The sequence below is a fragment of the Montipora foliosa genome, chromosome 12 (genome assembly GCF_036669935.1).
Source record: "Montipora foliosa isolate CH-2021 chromosome 12, ASM3666993v2, whole genome shotgun sequence".
Taxonomy (NCBI): Eukaryota; Metazoa; Cnidaria; class Anthozoa; order Scleractinia; family Acroporidae; genus Montipora; species Montipora foliosa.
This window is the reverse complement of record NC_090880.1, coordinates 36057034-36067916: the sequence shown is the minus strand read 5'-3', so window position 1 is coordinate 36067916 and position 10883 is coordinate 36057034. Positions and strand designations below refer to the sequence as shown.

The 10883-nt window shown below is 38.0% G+C and overlaps 2 protein-coding genes across 2 annotated transcripts in view; one reads left to right on the top strand and one right to left on the bottom strand.

Moving 5' to 3' along the window:
• Window positions 1–2335, top strand: part of LOC137978882 (histone acetyltransferase KAT5-like) — a 7331-nt gene extending 4996 nt beyond the window's left edge. The window contains exons 9-10 of the mRNA XM_068825998.1: window positions 571–733; window positions 1657–2335. Of these exons, the coding sequence (XP_068682099.1) occupies window positions 571–733; window positions 1657–1873 (380 nt within the window). The 3' untranslated portion in view covers window positions 1874–2335. The remainder of the gene's footprint in view (window positions 1–570; window positions 734–1656) is intronic.
• Window positions 2336–2582: 247 nt separating this feature from the next.
• On the bottom strand, window positions 2583–6655 carry LOC137978883 (uncharacterized). Its single transcript, XM_068825999.1, has 9 exons — window positions 6605–6655; window positions 6271–6570; window positions 5357–5498; window positions 4581–4714; window positions 3937–4047; window positions 3813–3858; window positions 3647–3707; window positions 3274–3367; window positions 2583–2847 (listed from the first exon to the last, which is right to left on the bottom strand). Exons 2-9 carry the CDS (start codon window positions 6544–6546, stop codon window positions 2725–2727), a joined length of 987 nt encoding a protein of 328 aa, XP_068682100.1. The 5' UTR covers window positions 6547–6570; window positions 6605–6655; the 3' UTR covers window positions 2583–2724.
• Window positions 6656–10883: the final 4228 nt, after the last annotated feature.

The window sequence follows — 10883 nt, the reverse complement described above, 5'->3', positions numbered from 1 at the left end:
CAAGCCTCCCTAAACACCTGGAAGAGCTTCTAGTTGGATTGAGTGAGCGACTCATAAGAGCTAGACTCCTACTGCACATTGATTATAAATCTGAGCATGATTTCACTATAGGAAAGTTAATGGAGGGTTATATTGTAAAGTCAAAATGCATGTTCTCTCAACTGTACTTCCATACATTTTGTTTTGGCACTAACAGGAGAATTTGTTTAAATTTGATCTTGGTGATCATTGCCTTCAATCTCAAGTTGTGGTGTTATTAGTATAAGTTAAATTCTGGTATATCAGGGACTAGTGAAAGAGCTTAGATTGAATTGGAGGAACACCAGCATGTTTTGTTTTGTGTTTTAGTGTACCTGTTGCATGTTTCTCACTCTCAAACAATGGCACTGAAATTTGTTTACCTTACATGATATCACTATAAGAATGCTTTGATGTTTTTCCCGTTATAATGCTGATCTCTCAATTCAATCTGCATAATTTATTTAATGCCAATTCTTGGTCCACTACCTGTTTTGAATTTAAGTGTCTCATGTTTACTCGCTTTAGCTGACGGTTTAACGATTACTTTAGGTTATGAACTTTCAAAGTTTGAAGGAAAGACTGGAACACCAGAGAAGCCTCTATCAGATTTAGGATTGCTGTCTTACCGCAGTTACTGGTCACAGACCATTTTGGAAATTCTAGTTTCTCTCAAAGGTGGAGAGGATGGAACTCCTCCTGCTATAACAATCAAGTAAGAGACCCAAGTATTTTGACAAGCAAATTATAATGTACAGTAATGAGAAACTTTGTTTACTTTACACAGCCTACCTAAAGCTTGTGGCGTTTGTCCACAGGAATACACCAGTTCCAGTTTATTTACTGAAAGCAAGTCCTGTTGGACAGGGCTATTTTGTGAATGGGTGACTGTCTGAGAACACCCCGTGCTGTACTTTATGGGGAGCCAGGCTGGAAAAGTGCGATAATGATATAGTTATTGTATGTGGTCTGAGTTTCAGTGAATTTCAACCTGATGACTTCCTGATTACACCTGGCTACCTCATAACTTATTTGTTAATCTTAGACTAGAAGAAGTACTAATCTTGCTGGGTTAGTTTAAAGACAACACATTGTCAGGAAAGCCAACTGGAAAGAAGTAATGGGTTGGCATAAATATTGCACCCTTACCACTGGGCCTTGCTGCCACTTATTTCTGTCTGTTGCATTCTACATGGAGGGAGTCATCAGTCTGCATCTCTAAGCTCGTTTGGGGACATTGTAATTGGTTTAATTTCCCCATTTGTGATTGTGATGGCTGCTTAGTTCTGCTAGCCCTTATGGTTATTCTAGACAGCCAGTACTCTCTATCTACCTAAGTACATGTTTTCTCTATTAATTAATGATAGGCAATTAGTTGTTGTTGTTGTTGTTGTTAAGATAATAACATTACTATGTTTTTCTCATTATCAAAAAAGCCACTGGATTAGAGCATAGATTGCAACACATTTGTTCTTTGATCACTGATTCCACTGCACAATAAAAACTAGCCTCAAGGAGGAGTCATCTGTCTTTCTAAAGGAAATAATATTCTTTAACCAAGCATGTACTGGTTTGTATATAGTGATTGTGTGGTACCGACAATGGAATGACAACACCTTGCGTTTTCCTCCCTAACAGTGATATCTGTGAAATGACGAGTATACGGAAGGAAGATGTAGTTTCAACTCTTCAGCACCTTGGAATCATCCATTACTACAAAGGACAGTACATATTAAATCTCGCTAAAGAAATATTAGATGGGCAAAGAAGAGGCATGGTAAAGAGGAAGATCCGCATTGACCCAACATGTCTCCATTGGACTCCTAAAGACTGGGCAAAGAGGGGTAAATGGTGACCATAAGGGTTAGACTAAGATCCCACTGGATATGGAAAAAATAAATGGCCAGTTAGCATTTTTCAAATCCCAAAGATTTAAAAGGGATAGAATAAGGAACTATTGTTCAGCTTCCCATTGAAACAATCATGCATCTGGCTACTATTCAATGGCCTACAGAACAATGGCAAAAAAAAAGCACATGTATGCAACTGGATAGAATAAAATTTAAGAATTAACCTTTGAAAACAGTAAACAGCCTGTGAAGGTGCTGCGAGAAGGTTACTTGGAAAATCACATATCATGGATCGATTGGTTGTTTGTGAAGGTTTTTTTATATCTTGCCTTTGTTTAGAACCATTCTCTTTATGGTTAAGGATAATTGTTATATTACCTAGATGAGAGATGTTGCTGGAAGCATGGTTACTCTAGTCACAATACCATGAAACCAAAGGAAACTGACAATAAAAACAGTAAACTATACGGTTTTCATCCAGTCACTTGTGATGTCACCACAAACGTAATCATATCACTTGTCGAACGTCGGAAATAGCAGCTGCCAGTGGCATTCTAATGTCAATATCTAACGTCAACTGTAGGTTGAATGATGGGGAAATATTGCAAAAGTACATGTAATTATGGATTAAAGCGAGCCAAACACGCAGGACTGATTGATATCCAGTCCTATACTCCAGTTTGCTTCTCACCACTGTCAGTTCACAGGCTAAAATAATGTGCAAAATATTCCTGCATGATTATCCTTATTGTAAATAACATTAGATCTCGACCTGCTTTTACAAAGGCTCAATTAGTGCACATACTTTACTTCCAATTTTACTACTGTTACAAGAGGGAAACACTTGTTTATTAGTTTACTTCACTTTGTAAAAGAAAATGCTCTGAAAGTCTTCAATGTCCTCATCACTTGAGGAAATAGTTGGTACCCAGTAGTTTACCGTGCAGGGCATTACCCACTCATCCACATCCACACATGGCTTGAAAGAAAAGATGAAAAAGCAAAGAGTGAGTCACTGCTCTGGTCAAGTTGTTGGTCGCTTTGTTCATGTAAATTTTCACGTTGCTTTGTTTCAAATTGCACATGAATATTGATGATCAATATACACCATTGAAATGGTGTGTATTATTAAATAATTACTTAATACTTACTCTGGCCTTACCACCTTGTAGGCAGTGTTTTCATTAGAAGCCGGTTACCGGCGGTATACCACCGTCTGTTTGTCAGAAATTTGCATCTCACTGCCGGCTAATCTTCCTTGATTTCCTTGATTTCAAGACAAGAGTGACCGCTGCTTACATTAATTAGCCCAGGCATCTACTTCAAAAGTTATTGAATCCCCTTTGTAGGGCAAGGACCATCAACAATGCTGCGTAAGTAATAGGTGGAACATAATATATCCTACCTCACTGTTGAATAGTGTCACTTCTTCAAGACTTGGTACAGTAACCAAAATACAGCCTGACTTTGACAAAGCATCTCTGAGAATCCTCCAAGTTCTGTGCAAAGTAACAAGTGACTTAATTGCACTGTTCAGAAACATGCAGACTCTGGTACATTCAAATTACAATCAACAGCTTCGTTTTCCATTGAAGTGGATCGCATTTGGGTTAGATTGAAATTAAACAACTCCAGAGTCTGCATTTTTATGAAACACACAGCAAAAACAATATCCCACAAAAACACATTTTACAACTTGAACAAAGTGGAAGAGTCTGGAGTCTCTTGCATTATTAATATGGAAACGTTGGATACAAATTGAGGTTTCATGTATCTACCTGATTTGTTCTGGAGCTGGCAGGAAGAATTCAAACACATTATTAAGGACAACAATGTCAGCTGCAGAAAACAACATATTAGTATTGTTTATAAAATGTTAAATCAATGAGACCACCCACATTGTCATTAATGTGAAGTGAAATTGGTGAAGCAACTATTTCTTACCCTCTTTCAAGAGATTGAGCTCGTTACAAATATTAGAGCATCTAACCTAAGGTGCAAACGAATTGAATCAGTTTTAACAATAAAAGACACAAAGTGAAGGCACATTAATATTTGAATACTGCACCTCTATACGATCAGACATATTATATCCATCTATCATTTCCTGTTGTAATTTGCACAGTTCTGAATTTATTTCCACTCCAACAATTTTCTGTATTTTGCTGAAATGGTATGCCTGTGAGAGAGGGAAAACATATTATTGGTGTGCAGTTAGGGATGGATAAAAAAATAAAAACTGTATGCTAGAAAATGTGGCATAATAGCAGCAATGCTTATTTTAGATCTTTGAGTTGTTTTGAAGCAATGCCAAGGTAATTAAACCTCACATTATATCACAAAACCAATGGGTGCTGCGTCAATCTGGTGCAGAGATGTCAACTTCAGAGATTTAAATCTTAAGATTCTCTTCTTTTCAACTACCCCACAATCAACACCAATTCCGCCTCCAGAAGTCAAAAGACCCCTCCCCCCTAAATTTGATTCCACCTAAATTAAATCTCTTCCTAAAAATTTAAAAAGAAAAACAGCCTCCACTCACTTGAAGTATTGGCAAATTTAATAACAAATTGACTAACTAATCACATGGTATCCTCATCTCGCTCTTAACTGAGTGTAAATGATTTTTTTTTTTTTTTTGTAGTGTGAAATACCTTTAGCCTTGACAGAACAAGTTAAAGATCCATACAACAGTTTACAAAAAGCACTTACCCCATACAATACAGCACCAAGTCTAGATCCAACATCCACTAGACAACATTGGTCAAAACTGCTTAGTAGTGTCGGAAGGGCGGCCTCAAATATAAATCTCAACTGTGGCAGTGATGAGGAATGAGATATTAAGGCTACGGCACAGCAAAAGTGATGCATTAATAAGTGTGATGAGTTGGAAAAACGTTCTTTAAGTCCATATGGATCAAGAAAATGTTCTCTGTGACTTCTGAATCTCACAGATCAAGATGAGAGTAAGGGGCACTTTAAAAAGAGCAAAAAAAACCTAAGTGGTTAACTTTTGACACCATAACCGTCAGCATTAGCAAATGGGTTAAATATTTAGGATAAGGGGTATTAGTATATACCAAAACAGTGGATATAGTGTTGAACGCACAAACTGATTGGCTACTCAAACTCCAGATATCCATTGCTATTCACCTCCGAGCAATTTGCGTGCAATTTGTGCCCGAAAATGTTGTAATCTGCAGAAATAAATGAATTAAAATCATCTGTTTTTGCTATATTGTCTCACTGTTGTGGTACATACACCTCCACTTCGGTGAATAGTTGCTGACTTTTGGAACTGATAAAGGAGTAGAGCTAAAGGGTAAAGTTACTATACCATGTGAAACTCGATCCTTGCATTTCTTACAATTGTGATGCAGATCTCTCATCAACTTCTGCACTAGACATTCCTTTCAAGGAGAACTGCACAAAAGAGTTGCAAACAGCAAACTCAGAGAAACAAATCAACATAACTGAAGACAACTTACTGAGTGGCCTTGTATTGTGAGATCCACACTCCATACAATAGAAACGACTTAGTTTTCCTTCATCGCAGAGTTGGTTGACATCTTCATCAGAATACAGAAATGAGTCAATGTGAACTGTTCTTGATGGATAACAATCTGAGTTCTGTGTAAAATGCATCATGTATCAGTTCTCTAACGCTGGGTGAAATTCTGAGTTCTGCACAAAATTCAGAGGAGGAGGATAAAAGGAGACGTTACCCCTGTTTGTAGCATAATAGCTCCCAAGCATACAGAAGAGACAGTAGAGTCATTGTATTATCATTAAATGGAAGAAATTTATATTGTGTCTGTTCTCTTCCTCAAATGTCTACAGAATGAGTGAGTTGGTCAGCACTGGCTTTTGTGATTTGTAGAAAGGAGGGACACTAGGCGGGACAAGTTACCAAAAAGACCTTTTAACCCAACGAACGAATAAAATCGTCTGGTGTTAAACAGAGTAAAATATAATAACTCTAACTCCAGGCGTCAATGGGTTAAGAGCCCTATTGTACCATTTTTACTTGAGGACAACTGAGACATCCAAGACTTTGGTCTACAAATATAGCTGGGAAAAACAAGGCTGACAAATTGAACACGCTGGAGTTTAATACCTGTGAATGACAGGCATGAGGAACATATGAGTGATCTGTCATTCAAGTTGTTGAATGTGAAATGCAAGATGCATTCATTTTCATGGACAAAGCAGTGGAGAAATGTGCATTTGAAGTGTGCCCAAACACTTAAAATTGAATATGTGGTATTTCGGCTTAGACGCCAAACTTTTCAGTTGGTCTGGCCACAATCACAGTGCCTAAAGTGCCTTGATCGTCAGGCATCCCTGCCTCTTAGCAAAGGGAAAAACAGACTTGTTGGTCTCAAGTTATTGAAATCAGAACCTTTCCTTCCGGCGGATGAATTTTCTCCGACATCAAAATGGCATTAAGAGGAACCCTCTTCTTGATGTCCTTGATTATCTCTTTTATCCTTTTCTCTTCTGACGTTGTACAAGTATTCGTAACGCTCAAATGTGTGTCATCATTTGTATGCAACCCAGAACAAGACTCCACGACCCAATCTACGAATTCCCCGGCATCGTTGGGATCAACAACCGATAACAGAGAGAGGAACGAGGCCTTGGCTGAGTCAAGCGAAATGGAACTTGAAACATCCATTTCATAACAAAAACTTCATCTCAAAAAGTAACTTTTCTCTATTTTTCATCAATGGTAAGACACAAAGCTCAGTTTCAATTGAAATCTAAAACATAAACAGACCCAAACTAGTAGCCCTTGGATGATAGACACCTGGGAACTAAAACTAACCCTTGTGCGGGATAATTCCCGTATTGAGTGGATTCACGCCGGGAATCGGGGCAACTTTTCCTGGTGTGAAAGAGCGGGAAAACTGCGCGGGAACCTGTCTCACCGCGAAGCATTTACCCGCCCTGCTGCCAAGCAGAGAGAAGAAAGATGGCTGCTGTAATAGGTTGCTGTAAGTATATGTGTGGTTTATTATTCTGTCTTCTTCTCTATTTTACATTCAAAACGTCGTTATGAACTCTACCGAGTTCCTAATATACACCACGCTGATTTTATCCTCAAAACTGCAAGGCACGTTTCTGAAGTTTTCAAAAGGCTTACGTAGCTTTTATTTTGAAGGGAATTTCGGCATTCACTGAGCACAAGTCGATGCTCCAAACAGAAGAATTTAAGTGTTACTTGGTAAGATTACACTGACTTTACAGACTCCTTACATTGTTACTTTAACAAACAAAAGTAACTATCGATGTAAATGGGACGCTTGTCAATTCAGCGGGCGGAAAATTCAGCTGAGATTTGACTTTCGAATCGACGCCTGTTCCACCTGATTTTGTGTTAAGTTTTTCTAATTGTCTGTCAATTTTTTCGCTGGTGTGTGTGTCTTGTGGGGGACAGGAAATAGAGAAATTGTTTTGGTGTCAGGGTGGAGTAAGGTAAATGAAAGGGATACGAATAGGGACAGGTGAAAAGTGAAGCCGGAAATTCAATTCACTTGAGACCATTGATGTTATCCAATATTTACGATGGATACTCTTGTAACTGAAAGGAAGTGAGGACATTGATGATTTTTCTAGGCGGGACCTAGACACCCTATGCCATTACCCTGTATGTTGTTCGGTTTTTGTGTCGTGACAGATTGCTTATCGTTTTCCTTGACAGTTTCAGTCAACTAGCTGAAAAAACTTGATCAGTTAAACTAGAAGGAATACTAGAATGGCAGACAAAGAACTCTGGGAACAAACTCTCCAGCTAAGATTTTGTCACATAAATCAAGGCGAAAGTTATCAGACTTTGGAAATCATACATTTTACACAGTTGTACATGAAAGGTACTAAAATGTACAAGTTAGCTACAGTCAATATGTCTGTCAGACAATGGATAAAACTGACAATCCAGGTCTGATCTGCACAATCTATGCAATTCTAAGTGGTAGGGTTCCTCTAAGTAATAAACCATTGACACCTCAAATGCCCTTGGAAGCCCCCCATTTGAAGAGTAAAATCATCTGACGTTAGACAGAGTAAAATCTGTAAAGTCTCACTCCTAGGGGTCAATGGGTTAATCACATACGTAAGTGATTATTGAAAATTCTCTGTGCTGATTGGTTGCACTTGAGGTGATAATTATGAGATAATCACCTAGGGGTTTTTTTCAAAATGGTCACAAGTTGTTTTGTCAAAGGTGACAAAGAAAATGCATATTTTTCAATTGTAATCACCTATGTAATTATACTAAAACAGGAAAAGAAAACAAACAGCGGTTACAAACATTTTTGTTATTTGTGTTATTTTTGTTATTTGTTACAAAAATGTTTGTAACCGCTGTTTGTTTTCTTTTCCTGTTGAAACTGAAATGGCCAAAGGACAAAAGTATTTATGATACTAAAACAATTATTCACCTCAGGCTCCGTGAATATTGGTGAATAAAAACCTGGACTTCATCTCGGTTTTTACTCACCGATATTTAGCTCGCCTTTAGTGAATAATTGTTAAACAGTGTTTTTTGCCTTCTTAGCTGCAAAACTGCTGTGAATTGTGAGACTGACCACTTCATCTGGTTTCTGTTCTTACTTCAGAATTAATTGGATTGCATTTTGACATTTTTAAAAAAAGTTTCTATTTATGCAGAATTAGAAATTCTTTTAAGGTATGCTAGCTTTCCCCACTGTTTCACAACAAAACCTTGATTTAGGACCTGTAAATCTTGGAGGGTTTAAGTGAAGGTTTAGGATGCATCGTAAGTTCAAGAGTAGCTGTGATCACCTAGTTGGTGTGGTGAAACGTAGAGATCTTAGGGCCCCTGGTGACATACCAGACAACCTTATTTCCTTGTTAAGATAAAAATTAAGGTGACATCTACACCATTAACTTGTTATGGAAAGGCTTTAAGGACAAAATAAAGGGCATTCTATTAAGAAGATCCTCAAAGCCTTTGTCATAGGTAAACTATATGTTATTTCCCTAAAATTTATGAATTATTAATGTAACATTCTGCACCAATAACTTGTCAGGGAAAGGCTTTAAGGACAAAATAAAGGATATTGAAAAGATCCTTAAAGCCTTTTTCCCAGGTAAATCTGTACTCATGTTGTGGTGGTAGTAACCTAACAATAAGTGGCTGCAGCCTCAAAGAGGCATTTGCACGCAGCCAATCTTTGTGTCTGTGTCTTTTATTATTAATTGGGGAATGGGGTGAATTAGAACATTTAAAATCTTTCCTTCATACATTTCATGTGCTTCCAGAATCTTCAGTCTGGATGATGAGAAATAGTTAAACTCTCTTTTAAAATTGCAAATACCGAAGGACGAAAGGGCCCGTTTTGGGAAAATTCCTCCAGATATATAGACTTTTTTTAATAGAGTAAAGTTTGCCGTGGTAGTGATTGCTTCTGCCAACTAAATCCCGTTAAATTATTAGCCCATTTACATGGCCAAGGATTTCGAACGGCCAAAGTTCCTAGATGAATTGAATTTATAAGTTTAACCCATTCACTTATCAGGCGCCCCAGGACACTACCAGTTGACATGTAAAATCGTCTGGCATTAGACAGTAAAACTGAGCTTAAGGGTGTAAGACCGTGGTGCCAATAGCCCCGCAGCGCGTGCATAAATCACGAAAATAAACAGGTCTGTTAGAAGCTAGCCTGTGTAGCAAGCGTTTCCGTGGGGCACAGAAGAGAAATTTCGATGTTTTGACCGAGCAAAAATGAAGAGACGAGGGAAGGAAACGCTTGTCCGCAAACCCCAATATTCCGAAGAATGCGTTCGCCCACAAATGCAAGGATCTGATTGGCGCGGCCTTTCTAAGCTGTACATATTGAGAGGTGTCAATCAATTTTTCGTGTAAGAGGAAATGAATTATTCTCGCGAAAGCATAATGTAGATAGTTCGATCGCTGCCTTCAGAGAGCACTTGATATTCTCGTTGAATGTTTTTCTTAGTGCTTATTTTAGCCTAATATGGGTTATGACATGTACAAGGTGAAAATTTGTGTGACCAGCAATGCCGAAGGTCAAAATAACTGCTTTTTTTTTGCACTTTGAGCCTCGCAAGAGAAAATTTAAATTGTTTAGTTTCAAATTTTCGCAAGTGAAAATTTCTTTTGCGTCGCGAGACGTAATTCAAGAAGCTTAATCAATTTGAAGCTTTCGCACGTAGTGAAAATGTAATTTCTAACGAAGGACTTTTGCTGTAGTGAAGTGTATGCCTGAGAGTTAAATTATTTCGTTTGCAAAACCTTAACTGGAACAACGCAATATTTCCCAAAATCGTGCCAACAGATATTTAGGGTTATCAAAAAAGATCCAAGTGTTTTAAAGGCGGTAGAATGATTTGTCTTTGCGCATAAGGCTGTCAAACCCTTGAAATAACTTAGCGCCTCAAATGACAATTTCAACGGATTTTCGTTGTTTGCCTTTTTCTTTGAAATAAAGAGAGATTTCTCCGACACACATCCCTGCCAATTGAACATTAAAATACGAACGAAATCAAAATTCTTAACCCTGCCGCGTTATCTTTGATTTTTACGGACAGGCTCTCTTAAATGTTCCGACATAATCGCGAGAGACATTTTGGGAGATCTTTGCTACCTTGAATTTTTCTATTCTTTTGGCTGCACAAGTAAATGGTAAAAGCGAAAGTGACATTGAATTCAGTGGCCGCCTTGCGTGTTTACTAACAACTCGCGAAACAAAGGATACATCCGCACAGCAGGTTTTTGTTAGTTTGGCTTTTTTTTTTGCTTTCAAGTGTTATAAAGGTTGTATCAATAATTGTTTTGTAAAAAGCAAGCTAACAAAATCTATACCTTGCTTAGTTCGTATTTTTGAGCGTTGAAATATAATTTTCAGTCCCGTGTTTCTGAAAGCAAGTCGTACATTTTGAGGCCTCCCATCCAGATACTAAGCCCGTTCGATAGGGCTCAACTTCAGTGAAAGTTTGCCTTGGAAAGCTGTCAGACACCCAGAGTAC